The sequence below is a fragment of the Pygoscelis adeliae genome, unplaced genomic scaffold (genome assembly GCF_000699105.1).
Source record: "Pygoscelis adeliae isolate BGI_AS28 unplaced genomic scaffold, ASM69910v1 Scaffold101, whole genome shotgun sequence".
NCBI lineage: Eukaryota > Metazoa > Chordata > Aves > Sphenisciformes > Spheniscidae > Pygoscelis > Pygoscelis adeliae.
In genome coordinates this window covers 8,562,354-8,581,128 of record NW_008824238.1, presented here as the reverse complement: position 1 = coordinate 8,581,128, position 18,775 = coordinate 8,562,354, and the positions used below count along the sequence as shown (strand labels likewise).

The window sequence follows — 18,775 nt, the reverse complement described above, 5'->3', positions numbered from 1 at the left end:
CGGTCTCGCTTGTGCGGTAGGTGGGTGCGGGTCCGTTTTACTCGCTGCGCTTCTCTGCCAGTCGTTCGACGAGGGGGTATGCCCGGGGGCGTCGTCCGCGCGGCGCTTACTCTTCTTCCTCCGAGCGGTTTGCAGCCAGTGCGTAGCTGGCGTTCTGGAAGAGCGCGGCGAACCTGAGGGAGAATACCGCTGAGGTCTTGCCCTGGAAAACGAAAGCTTTTTAGGCAATGCTGTCTTGCAGGGATTCAGGTACCCTTGAGGAATTTAATTTTGTGGAGGCTAATTAAAAGGCAGTTGTAAAGATTTAAGGCTTAAGCTGTTTTGACAGCTCGTCTTTTTTTAATATTTCTGTGAATTTTCCTCCTCTAGCAGGAGGACCTCTTCAGGGTGTAACTGTTGGGCTTCTAGATGTGCGGTGATTTTTGCAACATGGAATATTAATTTCTTATTCTCCTTTAAACTTAAGATAGGTTTTTGTGCTGGTACTGCATTTCGTTTCAACACAGCAATGTCACTTGAACGCTGTTATGGTTCTTCCAGTTACTTGGCACTGAAGACTTCTGTGAATATCACTTGCTGCGGTATTCTTGTAGCTAAGGCTTTTTTAGAACTCCTTTCAAACTTACACTAGGTGTGTTTATAGACTCATGCAGAATGAATCTGTATTTTTAAAGGCTGCTGTTGCATTTTGGCTTCTTCTAATGTTAGTGTTGCTTCAGTCTGAGTGTCTAAATATAGTTCTGATTTTTATTTTATTTTTATTTTTTTAGTCTTCATCTGCACATCAATCTCCTCAATGACTGTAATATGAACTAATGATAAAAAAGGAAGGTGTGTATGGAGGAGTGTTTTTCTGAAGGCTTTAAGATACTTTAGATTTCAGGAAAAAATGTTAGTAGCTTTTGGAAAGCATTTTGGAAAGTTCACTGTTAATATTGTCAAGGTAGTCTCCATGCGTGGTATTTCTAATAAAGTTAGAAAACCGACCTATTTCTTAAAAGATATTTTGAGATACTCGCTTAGGTCAGAAACTTGCACATGTCAGTGAGAAGTACTGGTTGTTTTAACAACCTTGACAATTCTAAAGCTGAAGAAGTAGTCGCTAGTGGTTACGTGAGGATGATGAATTGTGTTAAATTTGCTTTCCAACCTTAATTTCCACCTTTGATTGTAAATTACAGCCTCACCACATCTGACTTTATTGCACCAAATTCTGTTATACATGCATAAGTAACTGTTCTCTGAATCCTTACAGAATTGAAACACCACCTTATTCTCTGTGCAGCACTGAAGTATGTGAGAGGTCAATGTATGCTTTTACCTGCAGGAGTCTGTAAACTGTCCTTGAAGAATGGACATAAAATACTAGCTGTAGTTGCACTGATGTAACATGAGGAATCAAGTGGTGGTGAACTGGGCATGTGATTTGGATATTGCTAAAGGCTCTTTCTCTTGCTTGTCTTTTATATTCTGATATTTAAGTTGTTGCCTTTTCATTATCCAACAGCTTTATGGTTCTAGGCAGCCATGAATTCCGTAGAGCACAGACTTGAAAAGTGTGTTTTCTGGTTTGTGAACTGTAGCTTGGATTTACATATTTCAATATTTTAAAATCCAGATACATTCTGTTGTAGGGATTTTACCCTTTGCCAATTATAGTACATAAAATCCAGTAACTTTCTTCACGTTCAATGCATTAGCAATAACATCAATCTTAAACACAGGAGAATTATGGTCTATTTATGTGGTGAAACAGAGGGAGAACGCTTAGTGACAGCTGTTGAGGGCCATGTAAAAAAATGGGCATTATATCTGGAATTGAAACTTAGGGTTCTCTCGCTTAATCTTCATCAAGAGGGACAAAATGAGGCTGGGATTATTTGCTTTGTGTTTACTGAAGCCTGACTGCCCTCTTATGTAGAACTGACTGCCTTGCAAGTGGCTGGTATCAGCTGCCTGTAAGACCTCTTGAAAGTAGCTCACAGTGTCGTTGCTACAGCTTTTGATCTGTGCTGTCCTTAGGCATCTACATTTAACTTTAACTGGACCTGGTGTGTAGGAAGGCTGAGGAAGCAGGCCAAGAAATGTGCAGGTAGCAAGTATAATGCAAAGCTGATTTTTTTAATGTGCTCTGCTGTTTGTGTAAGTCATACCTTGTGAGGCACACAGTGACCTTTCCAGATACTATGGACACAGGCTAAAGATGAAATTATTATGGACCTCTGTTCAGGATTAAAAGATAGCTGCCTTTTATTGGCAGTATTTGTTCTTTAGACCCATTTTATTACTCAGGGTTTGCTTACCACAGCAAAGAACCTGTGTTCTGTCATGTAATAAACATGAATGCAAATAGATCCAGCTCAATCCACGGATCTTATATGCCAGTTAGAGTAATTTACTGGAGCTTATTTTAAGAGGTGGGGCAGAAGGGATGTTCTTGGGCACAGTAGAATCATGGTGAGTGAATGTTTGCCTGCCTTCTCCAACGTAAATTTGATAGAGACAAAAAAAGAGGAGTTACTTATTTCTTTCCCTTGGTTGAGTTTCCACTTTACCTCCTATCCTTTTCTACAAGTAGAAAATCTCAGTTGAATTGAACTTCACCCACATTGCTGCAGAGTAGTGGTTTGCTTTCCATAGTGGTTATACTAAAGATTTTAAAAAATGCAAGGTAGCGGGTGGGTGTGTAAACAGGGAGCAGGCTTTTTCCTTTATACTAATGGCTGAATTCTCAATTCTCCTCTCAAATTGTAGTTAGAAGGGAGTGTGGAGATAAGCCAAGGATTGGCCAGACTATTTTGGTTAGTGCTCTCCTTTTTCTTCAGCTGTAATATTTCTAGAGGTCTACACTGGTGTTTACCGTTCTCGTATTAAAAATCATACGTATGTAGTATTTAAAGGGATGGCCTATGTGAAACCTGTTTTCTTCAGAACGTAGTTATTCAACAGCTTCTGGCCATCCATCTCTTTACAGATTAGCAATCTGTTTTGCTTTTGACTCTTTCTGAAGCATGTGACTTCTCCTACAGTCCCTGGCTCCCCTCATGCTGTATTTCTGTTGCACTGGATTCTGAATATCTTCTCTCCCATTTCCTGTGTGTCAGCTGCTTGTCTGGTAACAAGAGAGTGGGACTCTGAGAAAAAGTTGACTTTCTGGGCTTTCTCGAAGATTGTGTAATGTTCAGTGAGATGTTGAGTCATTATCAGGATATTTGTGGGGAAGACTGAGGAAGTAATGAAAAGTATGCCAAAGATGATACTTTCTCTAAAGTAAGAGGAAATAGAGTAATGTTTTTAGCGAATAATAGGACTGTCTCCTGTGTCTTGCTTTCTGTTTCTGCATATGCAGGTTCCTTCTGTAATTGGAATCACACTCGGGTGGGATTTTCAGCAGCTGGTTTTACTGGTGACTCAGTCCTAGAGTAAGTCTTTCTAGGCAGATGATTAGTGTATAGGGAAATGCCTGTTCTGTTCCAGTGGGTGAGTATGGGTCCTGGTGGTTCTTCCAAGCACGCTTGCAGGGAGACTGTCTTTCGGGTTTTTTGACTGTTCTTGTCTCTGCTTCCCTTGTATTACTCAAAGAGTTGACGTGAGTGTGATAGCTGATTTGCACTGGCATTAGAGGCATTTAAGGCAGTTTGGCTACAGCTGGAGAGTACTCAACCGGCAGGTGAGTACACAGCTTCCTAATCTAGTATTGAACATTCTTGGCAGAGATTGATTCATAAGCACCCAGAACAAGGGTCTTTGGTTATATAATGGTATCATCTTCAGGCCATTATCATTTAAAAAAGAAAAGAAAATGCTTCAGTACAGAACAAAACAATCCCATTAAACTTCAGAAACCTTTTGTAATACAGTTTAAGCCTAGCTTATGTAGAAAGGAGTAAAAGGAGGTTGCCATGTACCACTAACCTACATGATGTTTGCCTGTTGCATGTAGCTATTACAAAGTTGCACAAAATATTTTATTGTAAGGCATTCAGAAGATTCTTCATTTGTGGGTATAGTAGATCTATATTTGTTCTCACAGTGTCCGGGTTCTGTTATTGCCATGCTCTTACTTCACCAGAGGCGAGGGTCAGCCTGAAATTTGACGTTGTTGTGGCTTCCTGCAGGAAATGGTGAAAATACTGCTTGCTTGCTTTTTGACAGCCAGCGTGGAGAAAATGGACAGTGTAGCTGTTGATAGGCTTGAAACTTTGCCAGGAGGATGCGTGACTTCTGTTCTCCAATGCATTTGTCTGTACCTTCCCCTGTTGCAGGCCTAGATACTGTAGCAACTTCAAAGTTTTAGCTGTTCCTGGACAGCACTGGTCTCAGCGTTAATCTGTCTTGCATTATCCACATGCTCTTTCACAAGTGCTCAAGTATGATTTAAGGGGTATTTATTTTGCTACCTGGTTTTCTAAAGTTCCTTCTCCTTTGTGCCTGTTATCAAAGTTGAGGCCAGGGGATACTTGTTCTTGGTTACAGGAAAAGCTGTGACCAGAGGCAGAGACTTCTCAACTGACAGTGTCTGTTAAATTCACTCGTATCTGGCAACCCTCAAGACACTGCAGCTTGCACTTTTGAAGCCGTGGATGAAAATGTCTTTGCTGTTTGCTCTCTGTTATTACTTCATGTAGTTACCACAGCATTAGTGGTTTTACTTGCTACTAAAACTACAGCAGTGTTCCTAAACTACAGCATGGCAAAGATTAAAGCAAATCTATCCCTATTTCTACTGTCAGACCTACAGTTCAGATATAAGGAGCTCTCAAGAGTTGATAGACTCATGGCAAAGAGAAATTGAAGGAAAGCTCTGATCCTCTGGAACTTAGTGGCAAACTGATAATGCATTTCTTCCAAGTTTGTCAGTTCAGCTTGGTGTTGGTGACCCAGGCACAACTCGGAGATGCCTCAGGGGAAGAAAATAATCACAGCCAGTGATCTTCCAGGCAGCTTAAAGAAAGAAATACGAATATTGCAGTTTCAGCTTCTCAGATGATTTATTCTTTTTCTCCCCAGTAAGATGAATAAACTCTTCCTGAATTAATCTGGGTGACACTTCCTCCTTTTGTTTTCTGTAGATCTTTCAACTTCAGATATGAATAAAGCTCAGTCTTCCAAGTGATATTCTTTGGACTACAGCTTTTAATCCATACTGCTCCTGTACTGGTATTTAAAACTATGACACCAAGAATAAAAAATGAAAGGGATGAGAGAAGCACAGCCTATATTGTGAGAATGAGTGCAAGCATGTTAGGAAGCTTTGTAACGAATGTCAGTTTACAAGAGGAGAAAGATGGTGAGTGATATTAGTCAGGGAACACCTAATCCATTTTAAAGCTTTGCTTGTTTTTCTGTGATGAGCAGGAAGACAGATAAACACAGTGACTTGTGCTCAGTTCCTGGTGCTGGTCCTGAAGTGGCTGAAGATTGACATAAGTGCTTAGTAAAGTCTAAGCTTAGTGAAACACATACTGAAAGTGGTTCCTATTGACTATTTTAGTGGATCTCTTATGACGGAGAAGAGCACAGATCTTAATTTTAGTGTGTGGCAATGGGTGAAGAACAGTCTTAATCCCATGCCGGTATAAAATTGTGGAAAATGGGAACTGTGCCTTGTTGTAACAAAGCTTTTAACAGTGGCTTGCCAAAGGAAAAGAGAAACCAATTTGAAACTCAGAGTCTGTAACTGGCTTGGATGAGCTGTGTTATAGTCAAATAAAGGCAGAGGGAAGCTTAACCCTGCTCAACCCTGTAATTACCTAATCACTGAAGTAGGGAGCAATCAAATTAAGGTAAATGCAGATGTAACTAAAAATAATTCTCTAAATATGTTGCAATATGGATGATCTATCACTTAGCTGTGATTACAGTGGTTTCAAACAGTCCTTTTTGTTTAAAGTCACCAGATAGATCTTTGAAAAGTACTTAATTTTAAATGGCTACAGGAGGAATAATAACATGAAGTTTGAATGAGAGAGATGATCTGGCTTTTGAGAACAAGAAAAATAGTCAACTGACTGACTGAGACTAGTTGGGTATCAAGAACAAATCTTTTCACTGGATTCCAGGGCCTTTGGCCTTCGTGCCAACATAAATATGGGTGTCTCTCTAGTAGCAGAATTGCATTGGATTAGTTTGTGCTTTTTGGAAATTTATGATATGACATATACAGTTCACTTTTATACTTCCCTGTTTTTAAGAAAATAGGGAGTTAAATGTTGAACTGGGCACTTCTTTTTCCTCTGGGTGTTTTGAAGAGAACTGAGGTCTCCTCTTTCTAAAAAAATTTCCTCATGTTCGTAAGTTGGTCAGACGCACAGTGTTCTAAAAGTTGAGCTGCATTCACTCAAACACTTCAGATGGCTGTGCAGGCCTGAACAGGGGGTTGTAGCTATGTAGCATTAATTTTGGCTGCTCTTAGGCAGTGCTGAAGTTCCTATTGTTTGCAGTGGGGTCCAGTAAACAATTGGCTTGTGGTCAAGGCAGGTGTGGAGAATTGCTGTCCCTCAGTGAGTGAAGAGGCATCTAGTTTATACTAAGTGCTCTGCCTTTTTGATGGCTTTATCCTCTCTCTTGTCTTGTGCCCTTCTCAAGTTCTGCAAGGAAGCTAACTGTTCTACTGAAGGGAATGGACGACCTTACTGTTCTGCTAAACACAAAGTATGCCAAGTATGGGGGAAAAGGGGGCAGAGAAGGTAAATATTCAGACAGACACACAATGCTGCCTGTGTCCCTCTCTAAAATTCACATGAAAAATTGTTTTTTCTCATGTTGTCTTTCATCTCTGATGTGATAATTAAATACACTCTGCATGTTCTGACAAATCTGAAATGCCCTCCGGTACAGACTCATGCAGTTGAAAACCTTTGTTTTTGAAATAAACTATTCTGAATGTACATGTTAGTGGCTTTTCTCAGACGTCTGGTACCAGGTTGTCATCTTTAATTATTTCTCAGTGGTCTATCTTTGTTCCTTCAAAGTATTGTCTGTAGTGGGCCCAAATCTGTTTCCAGTATGTCTACACAACTCAGTGATTTTTTTTTTTTTTTGGGGGGGTGCACTTGTGTCCTTAGAAAACATGAGTGATTTCAGTGAAACAGCAAAGGACTGCAAGCATGAAACAGTTTACAAAATCATAAAGTTTATGGCTGTATATGTGCATAGTGAAGTGCATTTCCTGCCAGGAAAAGTTCTTGTCACACAGGTTTTAGCACTGTGAGCTAAGTGTTCCCGTGCTTAATTTTCCTTTTATGTTTACTTTAAGATTACATGATGGAATTCACGTTTTCTCAAGAAAAGCTGCGTATCTTGGATCAATACCGTTGAAGGTATCTTCTGATTGCAACACCCGAAGCAGGGTCCTGTAACAAATTTGTCAAAAGAACACATACAATGGATCTCAAAGAAAGCTGCCCGAGTGTTAGCATTCCCAGCTCTGATGAACACAGAGAGAAGAAAAAAAGATTCACTGTAAGTATGTAAGAGTGTAAGCACTGTAGGCAAATGCATAGGCTATTAGTGCCTAGAAGCGCTACTTTCTTTTTTTAACTAGTAAGCTTGGTATTATTTTCAACAGGTTTATGGAAATCTGTTCACTTGCTCTTGTGAGTACCGGCCATAGTCCAGTGTGAGAAGTTGTGAATGTTTTACAGTGTTTAACTGTATTGCTTTCTGCAAAAAGAATTTGGCTTTAGGAATTTCTGGTATTTTTACCCCCAAATAGCTGCATTTTCTCATATAAAATACATAAGTGTCCAAATGCAGGGATAACATTATAGTACCAAATCACATTAAGATTTGGCAGCCTACGTGATTTTTCATGAAAACATTTATTTTGTAAAGGAGTAAAGTGTGGGTTTGGTTGTGGTTGGTTTTTTTTTTTAATGGCCAGTTTTTCATAGATATTATACTATTGTAATTTTTTGTGTAAAAGAAAGAAAACCAAAACATCAAATTTTTGAAAGACCTTTTTTCTGTCTTCCTTCCTGTTTTCTGATTCTACCTATGAGGTTTTTTTTCCTATCCTGTTCCCATTTCCACTCCTTGTCATTCCCCTCCCTCTTCCTTCTTTGGCCTCCCAATTTGACTTGCTTTCTGGAAGTAAAGTCTTCCCATTCTGTGGGGAAACTCTTTGCATTGCATACTGAAAAATAAAGTAGTGCAGCATGGATTTTTGTTTTGCTTATATGTATGCTAGGATATAAAGACAGCATCATAATACTTCCTTTAAAAAGCTCAAACTATTTCATTGCTCTTGTGCAACTTCCTCTAAGCTTTTTCTTTTTTGAGCGACGTAGTCACTCTTCAGATGTGGAATGCAGACGCCCTTGGACGGAATTGCTGTCTGAAGAATACAACAAAACAAAGATTTACTTCAAGTTATAGATCTGTTTTTCTTCTTCACCTCCCTTCCTCAGAGAAGAATAATGCTATTTGATTCTACAAGTGTATCAAGACGTAATTTGGGGAAGGAGTGTGCTGGAAAAGGGAACAAGCAAAAGAGAACTTTACTAATACTTTAAACTGCTGCATGCATGTGAAACTCAAATGAGCAGGAAAAACTTCATAACAATCTAAACTTGAGCAAAACAGGTTTGTTTTATTGCATCAGTGCTGGCAGTCCTGCTGTTAAAGTGTGCCAATGTGGTACATACTGGTGGTGTGATTTCCAGGTCATTTTACCTAGAGATCTGTGTGACAACCTTCGCAAGTTAAAAGCACTTTCTTTGGGTGTGCCCTTTAGAAAGCTGTACAAGCAAGAGTAGGAAACTTCAGAAGTTGGGAGGTTAAGGTGGGGGGGCGGAGGAATCCAACCCAGCTTGCACTGTGTGGAGGTACACTTTGTCTTGTTGGCTTCTGCTTTCTCTATCAATTAGCAGCTTGACAAGAACTGCTTTTCACAACCAAACTTTTGAGTATTATCGCGTACGTTTTAGGATTTGATAACAGAAGCGAGGGTCATGCTAAACTTCATGTTAGGAACTGTGAATTCCAGCATGTGTCTGTCAGTGCTTTTACTGTGTCTCCTCTTTTGTAGCTGTCTTGTAATGACTGGAGCCTGTCAGTACTGCTTTTGGAGGGGAGTGAGAGGGGTGCAGGGGCAAACAGTTCTTAACAAATTTGTGGTAGGTATAGCTGTCTGTTTCCGATAGCAATCTTAGTGCCATTTCTATAAAGAGCAGTAAGAACCTTAGGGTGAAAGAAAAGGTTAAAGTGATAAAGGCTAGGAAAGACTTCAGGTGACTATTTTGTATAATCTTCACCTCACTGTCACTTACAGTATATATCACTACTGCTTCTGAGACTATTCTAGAATCTAACTGATCTGAATAGAAACTATGAATTCCAGCTCAAACCTTACAGTGGCTCACTTAATGCTGGCATGGAAACGAGACAAGTATGTGCAACTTCGCTTTTACTAGTTCTTCTTTTTCCCCTCACACTTGCCCTGACGAAGCATTTTTAAAAACAATCTTGTCTCTGTGCAGTCCTCATTCTGATAAATGACTCAAGCTTTTCAGTTTTGTCTTTGGAAATGAACTCGTCATTCCTCCTGAGCATTTTCATAACCTCTTATTCAATATTTGATTTGTTTTTGTTAAATACTGTGTACATTTGATATATTTACTACCAATATTTTTTCTTGACTAATAATCTCATGGTTGAATTTTTCGGGCATTCTGGCAAGGAAGCTTTTTTGCTTCCACTTAATTTGTGGTAACTAGCCTCTATGTAGATCTGCTCTAGTTCACTGTCCTGCCTTTTTCTGGAGATTCAGCATTCACTTTCCTCAAAATAAGCAAAATACTTGCTTGTTTTGGACCATATCTTGGCTATATTAACTCCTACTCTGTCCTTGCTGCATAGTGGGCCGCTTTCTTTTGCCAAATAGCTTTGTTCTGGATTTCTTGCTGTTATCCCTATGCTGTTTGATGTCTGAGGCTTAATTTTCTCTTCTGACCTGTGCTCTTGTCTCTCCTTACACCCCAATCATATACAGGCTTATTAAGAAATCTCTTCCAAGGGTGCTTTTGATTAGATCTGGAAACTTTGTCTCAGACCTGTGATGTATAATACTAATCCCCAGCCCTGTGGAAATTGTGGAGCTGTTTTTTTATTTTGTTCACACTTAATAAATAGTTTCCTTACTTTCTCAATGCTTGCTCTCTTGAAATTGGAAAACAGCCTACCTTCTTACTTATCTTTGTTTAACACAAATTGAATATTTAATCCAGAAGCATGAGCTACCAAAACAGAGTTGAAGCCTTTTAATTTCACTGACTTCTTTCATAAAGAAACCTATCACATCAGAAATAGCTGGACCCTATCCTATCTGTATCTGGGAAGATAGTTTATGATGATGATTGTGATTGTGATATTTTCAGGAATTCTGTTTCTTTTTCTTCCTTTTTCCTTTCTCAAAGCTTTGCGTTATTTATCCACATATTACAAGGTGTGGATGCATGTTATCTATTTTTCAGGAGTTTTCTAAGGCTAGTTTTGGTTTAGGAGTAATTAAATTTGAAAAGGTTATTATCTGAGTAAGGCTAGATTCCTCCACACACACACACACACACCCGCCTTTCTAGAAACAGGTATTGCACATCTCTCTAAACCATTACATAGGTGTAGCTGATAGTAGTAATACAGCCCAAAGACATGCTATGTTTTTGGGTTTTACCAAATTCTTTGTAGATATCATGTGTTCTTACCATTCAGTGCTTCCGTAACTGTTGAACTTGCAGTTTCTACTTTGGGTATGCAAGAGCTTTGGTGATGGTGTGAACTGGATGACCTCGTATGGGGTTTTTTATGCTCTCATGTAAAAAAAAGTTGATTGTGTCATTGTTCTACAGCTAGCTACTCCAAGAACAAAACTGCTTTAATTTTGAGGTTGACAAGGAGGTGAATATCATCTTGTATGCTAAGTTAACGCTCACCTGTGCACTTTGCAGTCTATGCATTTTGCCCTGCTAATTTAAGGAGTTGTCCATAGCCTGCTTCTGAAGCTTGTTGGCATTGATCTGCCATGCAGTCATGGGGAGTGAAGATGATGTGTGTTTGAGCATTGTTTGCAGGACTTGATTGCTGTATAAGATACCTAGTTCAGGAGGACAGTACTTCAGTCTTTGCAGCTGAAGCTTTTGCTGTTTACAGGCTAAGGAGGCTCTAGAAGGTGTGTAGCTAGGTTTTACGCTAATGCTTGTTTAGCAGTATAAGGGAAAGCTAGTTTTCTAAGTAGAGTCTCATCAGCATCCTACTGGATGCTTCTATCCAGCCTCCTGTGTTCCCCAGGGAAGACTGAGAACAGCTTATTTGAGCAGTTAACATAGCATGAATGCAAATCTCGGGTTAAGGAACTGATGGTGTTGGCTGCCACTTCCACTGAGGGAGTTAAAAAGAGAGAGGTGAGCTGCTGTTGAGGACAGAAGGGAGACTGGGGCATTGGTCCAGTTTTCTACATCAGGAATTAGCAGCCTTCTCCACTCATTTCCTTGCTGTGCCCATCCTCTCCCCTGAAGGAATAGCCAGGCTCCTTCTGGAAGCACAAGAAGGCGGAGAAGGGAGGTCAACTAGTTGCGTAAGAGACAGGCGAAGCCTGCTGGACACTCAGCTGTCAACCAGATTTATGAAGCCAGGGACTGACGATCTGTCTGGTTACTGGAGTCCTCTGCTGCCATGGGATTTGAATGGCCAGAACTGTGCAGCGGGTTCCAGCTACGCCTCCCTTGATCCCAGTGCTGTGTGTTACGTAACCTGTGCTGTATTTCAGCCACAGCAGCGTGTTTTGCCCCCTGAACAATTGTCATCTGCCAGGATCCTGACTATAATAAGTATTCAAGATGTTGCAAGGAACAGTTATCTTTATAACTGCCTTCCATATGTGCTTTCTCCTTAGGTTTTGGTAAAGGCAATCTTCAGTATTTAAATGCTTTACTTCCTTTAATATTAGTCTTTATTATGGATTATCAAGTTGTTAACAAATTTCATAGCAAATTTTTAGACTGCTGTCTGATGGCCAGGTGTTCTTGTTGGACATGAACTAATTTATGAAACTCTATTAAATCAGCTTAAACACCAGGTAAGCAAAAATTATTTCTGTAAAATACCAGGCTCTTCTAATTGTTATTTTAATCATTTGTATTGATGTCTGTGTGACAGCTGTAAGAAATATGTAGCTCAACAAGTATGTTTACACAATACATTTAACAGCCTGCCTTTATTTTCACCACAGGATTAAACCCAGGAGGTTTTATTAAACTTTGCTGTTGGCAATAACTTTCTTTGTTACTACAGGTTTACAAAGTGTTGGTCTCAGTTGGCAGAAATGAGTGGTTTGTCTTCAGACGGTATGCAGAGTTCGATAAACTCTACAATACAGTAAGTAAAAGGCAAGCTCTGAAATCATGCCAGAATAGCACAGGTTGACACTTGTTTGCAGCATTATGGTTTGAGTTAATTCCTTCATTGAGGAGTTTCAGTCAACATTCAGTAACCATAAGAGCCTGTTTAAAGAAAATGACAGGGTGGGTGTTTTAAACTTTGGTTTGTTTGAATTTCAAACTCAAAATCCACTTATTTGTCACTTTTTTTTATTGTTGCTTGGGATCCTAGTGTAATGAGAGAAACTTGCAATTTACTGATTGTCAAAACATCTGAAATGTGCATTTGTTCATGATGGTAAAAATCACTGCAAAACTTAAAACATCTAGATAGATAAATAACTCTTAAAATAAGTGTTTTACTTTGAAGTACTGAAAGCTATGAACAAATCCTTGTTTCTTAAAATAAACTTTCTGTTAAGTCAGTCATGGCAGTTGCTACCTGCAGTTTCAGAGCCAAATTTTGTGGCAGTGGTCCAAATAAAATAGGCCTCTTCTGCAACTAAGTATGGATTTCTTGGGTTGGTTGCTAGAAGAGGATTTTGTGTGTTTTACATAGTGGGCAAGTGGGGCAAATACTTGCTCAGATGTGCAGTCTGTTATGTGTCCTGCGTCCATGCTTTTCTCCAGTTCCTCGTGTTTAGAGCCCACAATTCATGCTTTAACAAAAGAAGGAATAATTCCTCTGTGATCCCCATAAGAAAAGATTACCAGCTGCTTATCTGTGCCTCCATTTCCCTTTCATTGCCCCAACGGGAAGTAGTCAGGCTTTTTTCCCTTCTGCCTCGCTGTACATGGATTTATATGCGACAGTGGTGTACAAATGCAGGCAGTGAGCTTGGAGCTGTCTCACAAGGTCTGAGCTGAAGTCAGCCTGGATGCACCATGCTATGCTTTGCCTGCATCTTGGGATAGACTTGCAAGTGATGCGAAAACAAAGTATCCCCTTTTCGATACCTGCAGAGTGAGTGTTGGTGATCCGGCTCCCTTTGCCACATTCTCTTGCTATTCAGATTAGCATTGCTCTGCTGAAATTGGTTCAGCACTGGTCTTTCTAACGTGTGTAGTGGTGGAGGTCCTGGGGAAGCATAACCAGGAGGACATTTAGTCCAGTTTCTGTTCAGTGTAATTCATATACTATAGTACACCAACTAACTGGAAGAGATACCGATGTTTCTAAGGAAAGAAGAATTGCCAGCTACTGTATTAGAAAACTAATCTCTTAAAGAGGACGATAGTAAGATTGCTCTTCCCTGGAGTGCTTGAAGATGAAGCAAATGTAATCAAAGCTTGATTCATGTCAGGTTTTTTTGATAAATTCAGTACTGTTGTATACGATCTTCTGGTCAGTTTATCAAGTGTAGAATATAATCAAATTATCAAATGCAGTATTGTAAAACAGGCTGTTCATCTATTTACAATTTTGGCTTAGGGGTAGACCACCTGTGGTGTCTGAAGCTTTAAGAATGTTGTTTGGGCAAAAACCAGAGGCCTGTATCCCTGACCCATCTTAAACCTTATGCGTATGTTCCTCTGTAAGCAGGCAAGAAAAAAATAAACCGAAGAGAGATAGAGAATTGATGAAGGAAAGAAGTAAAGAGGAGAATAAAACCAAGACTGAAATTCTAGCTTACTTTTTTAATCTGAGGCAAGTGGAAAATCATTTTGCCAATATTGCAGAAGATAGCTGCAGTAGTCCATAGCTTTCTAAAGTGAGATGGCCTTTGAATTTAAAAGGGTATGACTGGTGCAAACAAGCTGAGTACAGGTTGTTTTGGGTTTGTTTTTTCTTTTTCCCCTAAATGTATAAGTAGAGAAGATGGTAGAGAGGAGCAGAATTACTAATAATCAGATGTTCAAACTGTTCGTCAGAAAACAAACAAAATGCAATTATTTCTAGGTACTTTGATGTCTAAGCACAATCCAATTGTATGTGTTTTGTCTACAGCTAAAGAAGCAATTTCCCACCATGAATCTGAAGATTCCAGCTAAAAGAATATTTGGAGATAATTTTGATCCCGGTAAGTTATCATCTTGTTACTCATTTTGTCAGTTTCTTTATATGAAAATTGATCTGTTCCAGTCTACAAGAAGCTATCTTAGATGAATTTTACACCAGTCCTCAAAACAGTGACTAAAGCAAAGTTTAATCATGCTTCAGTCAAGAACAGGAACTAGCATAGGTAGGTATTCTACCTTGTGATCTTGAACAAAGTATTGCTTAGTGACCCAGTGCCTCTCTTGCGCTGAAGGCTATAGCTCCTCCCAACCCTCCCATATTCAGGATTATGAGAGATTTTGAACTGTCAGGTGTAATCTCTCTTCTATAAAAGCAAAAGCCAAAACCCATATTCTTCTAAACGTATGCCTAGTAAATTTTAAACTTCCTTTGTGTGACTTTTCCCCCCCCCCTCTGAAAAATGAAATAACTAAAGGATTTATCTTTGAAGGCTTTTGAACTCTCTGTATCTAAATGTGCTTCCTTGTACAGTTTAGATGAAAATGAACCTCTTCCTGTTGTTCCATTTGCAGAAACCTGTCTGATATGAACATGATGTGATACAGTTAGCAGTGATAGGTGCAAATGAAGCTTGCTTTGTCCACATCAAAATACTAATGGAAAATCACTTGTAAAGTGCATTGAATTAACCTAGGTGGCACCACCGATGAATAAATAAAAAGGCAAACAGGAGGCCAGGCCTTTGCTCTTTGTGTTTATACGCTTCATTCAGGCCATTTTTACTTCAGGGTTTTCCTGGTGGTCATTGGGAACCTCCCAGCCTCCCCTGGATTGCTGATGTGATCAGACTGTGTTTGTAGTTTCAGCTCCTCCTGCACCTGTTTCAAGCATGTAATTTTCTCATTTGGAGAACAAATGGATCCAAAGGTGTTGAACTTATTGGGATGTGTTGTTTTGGGTTTTTGAGAGTTGTTTCAAACAAATTAATTTTTGGCAGTGACAGTTAATCATCTGGATCCTGACATGAAACTCCTTTTTATTTTTTATTAAAATAATCAAATGCAAGTACCCAGGCTCTGATGTCCGCTTCAAATGAAGATGTAAATGATTGCCAAAAGTTCTGCATGTATTATGTCTACAGGGACTTCTTGTTTTGGTTTGGTTTCTTTCCTTTCCTCTGACCTTGGGTTTTTCAGAGCTGGCTGAAGACGTAGTAATGTCATGCATGCTGTACAGCCAAATGTACAGGTGGATTTCTTGGAGTCAAATTTAGGAAACTGGAGTTTAAATGGGGGGGGGGGAACCCAAACCCCTAAAACTTTGTTTTACATATATAGTTTTAATAAAGTCCTCAGACCTGTTTTAAATTTCCATGAACTATCCTGAAATCCTTGAAGCATGAGAAACTAAATAGTTCTCAAGATGTTTCTTGCTGGGGGACAGGGTGGAGATGGAGCCATGATGCTCATTTAAATAATTCTTTATTTTAACACTGATTTATTGAAGCTTTGATGTGATGTTTCTGCTGGCTTCTGAAATAAGTCTCATACTTTACAAATGGTGGAAAGGTATTTTACTTCTGTCAGTCCATGCTTGGGTATGCAGCATTGTACTGTTGCATTGGGGTCGTAAGTGCAGTAGAGTGAAACTTATATATCCCTTTTCCCAAAGTCGTACCAAAAATACTGTCATAACATACATTGTCATCTAAACACTCCATTTTTATTGTCGCTTAGGTTATTTTAAAGTTAATCTTGTTCTAACTTGAAAAATGGGGCAGAGGGAAATCATAGAAACCAGTCGGAACACAGAACTAGAAAATTACAGAATACATTTGAGCCGATGTGATGCAGGTGTTTTATCTTCAACAGCGTGGATAGCTGTAGGCTTAGTGTGGCTGATTGCATTGTACATCCACCATACTGAAACTGCTGATGTTGGTGACTCCCGTAAGATCTTTATGCAGATTTACCTTCCTGTTTGATGTCAGTAATTTGGGATTATTAAATGCCCTAACAAGGGTTTAGGGATTACATCCCTGAAACAATATGAACATTTTTATTAATATTTGAAATACAGCTTTTAATTGAAATTTAATTTTAATTTAAAATTTTAATAGTTGTCAGTAATCTATATGTGACAGAAAGAATCATTGGAAAACCTTAAAAGTTAATACAGAAGTTAAGTATTCTTTTTCCATACAAATTATTGTTGATATGAGTAACGAAAGACTAGATTATTCTGTTTTACACTTTATTTCATGTTAGAGCTCTCTTTCTATTTCAAGTCTCTTGTGTATCTTTCCATATTGCTCAAGAAAAGTTACGTGTGTTAAGCTTTGGATGAAGGTGGAGATTCTGAGTATTTTTTTTTTTTTACATTAGAGATGATGTCCAAAATGGAAAAAAAAACCCCACCATTTTAATTAATTATCTTTAATGGTTACATCTGAGTGCCTGCTGGCTGGATGAATTGTGCAACTTTCCCACTGCCATACGTATATTATGGAACTATGCTGCTTGGTGGGACTGTTCGTGTAAAAACTTGACTTGTGCAATTGATGTCAAGTTTTGCCTGTGGCTTTTTTCTGAGTGGAATCAGGCCCTGAAGGGCTCACCCTGCAACAAAGGCTGCACAGGTTAGCCCACTGTGGTTACATGCTGTTCTTAGAGCAATTCAGTGTGCTTTTAATCCACCTGGCTTTCTGCATTGTCAGGTAGTGTAGCAGAGAAACTGAAATTTGTTCTCTCACCTTACTTGAATGTTTTAAGCTTGTGATTTTCATGTACAGAACCAATCATGAACCAATCTCTCTTTAAGTGCTGTTCAAGTCCTAAAAAAAACTAAATTTGAAAATAAGTCTTTTTCACAGCCTGGCTGATCATTCTAATAAATCTTTTTTTTTTTTTTTTTCTTTTCCCGCCCCAGATTTCATTAAACAGAGAAGAGCAGGACTGAATGAATTCATTCAGAATTTAGTTAGACAGCCAGAGCTATGCAACCAGTAAGTAGCTTCATTTCTGTTTTATAAGGACTATTTAAAAGACATGAGATGTCAAATACAACATTGCAAATTAAGTACTTTTAACCAGAAAATGTATCCTACCTGTTCAGTGCTCTTAAATATAATAAATAAACTTTAATATGGCCGTTCATTCCTTCAGGAAAAAATCTACAGACTGATGAACATTATAAAGATGCCTTTGTTTTCTGAAAACTGATCTACAAATAAACGTGCAGACAATTAACTAATTTTAGTTCAAGAGGCACAGACTCCAGTGTAAACTCAGTTGCTGTAGGGCAGGTGTTTGTTTTGCCAATAGCTTTACTGTTTGAAGACTCCACTGTCACTTGCTACTACGTAGTCCTGGGAGTAAGTCACTGCCTGCATCCTTTTGTTAGAGCAGTTCATGTGTCTACTCCAGAACTTGTTTTAAGCCTGTTAACCAAGTAGCTTAATCAGCTTGCTTAGGTGGTTTGGAATAACCAAGCTAACCTGCCTAAAGCAAATGAATAAGCTTGCACATACACTGTTCCATCAGAAGAACTGCAGGTGTGTTAACCTCCATCAGTGGGACGGTGATGAATGAGAGACGGTGATATGCTAGAGTCAGCTCCAGTTAAATCTGGAGGACAGCGCTCCTGTTTGTGAACTGATTTGGGGGGTAAACTGCAGTTTTTTTTCTTTCAGTTTAAATCTATACCTAATCAGTTTAAACTAAATCCATGCAGCTTTCTATGTTACTTGAACTAGTAAAATGATAACCCTCTATGTTTGGCTTTAGTGTTGAGTAAATGTTTTTAATACATACGCTTTGTTTAATTAGCCCATCTGTACAACCTGTGAAACTGCCAGTTTCCCACAGGAAAAAAAAAATCTAACAATATTGCTGCAGTTTGCAGTGTGCAGTCAGATTTTTTTTTTTTTCCAACAAATGAACTATTTAATGTCCTATTAACCTGAAATATGTACTTCCTTTCTTTTTTGGAAAAAACTGAGCATTTTATATATACTTCCTTGTCATAAGTGGAAAAAATTTTGAAACAAAGTCTTTATGGTGGAATAGTTTTCCACTACAACAAATACTGTGAGGTTTGTGGTCGTAGTCGTGTTCTTTTCTGGGAAAGAATAGAAAGCACTTTAAAATAACTAATTATTGAAAGCTAATCTGTTTTGTTACATTAGGAAAGGACACTGGTTTTATTTAGCACAATCCCCACCCCTGTTTGGTTGTCAGTATGTCCAACTACAAAATACTTTGTCTCAAAACATACTATATATGTTCTCCAAAGGTAAAATGGTACTTTTCTTTTTTTATGCCCATCACAAAATTGTGTGCTTAAAAAAAAAAAAGCCAAACCTCAAATTCACTTGCCGCCTTAAATTTTTGTGAGCTTTTAAAACTGTTTTACACTCAAATACATCTGTAGCTGAATC

At 38.8% G+C, this 18,775-nt stretch overlaps 1 protein-coding gene across 1 annotated transcript in view; it reads left to right on the top strand.

Annotated features, from left to right (window-relative positions):
• Window positions 1-196: 196 nt before the first annotated feature.
• LOC103926207 (serine/threonine-protein kinase Sgk3) overlaps window positions 197-18,775 on the top strand; it is a 34,593-nt gene continuing 16,014 nt past the window's right edge. Inside the window, exons 1-5 of the mRNA XM_009335047.1 lie at window positions 197-249; window positions 7,259-7,464; window positions 12,292-12,375; window positions 14,326-14,398; window positions 17,266-17,341. Coding sequence (XP_009333322.1) covers window positions 7,387-7,464; window positions 12,292-12,375; window positions 14,326-14,398; window positions 17,266-17,341 — 311 coding nt within the window. The 5' untranslated portion in view covers window positions 197-249; window positions 7,259-7,386. The remainder of the gene's footprint in view (window positions 250-7,258; window positions 7,465-12,291; window positions 12,376-14,325; window positions 14,399-17,265; window positions 17,342-18,775) is intronic.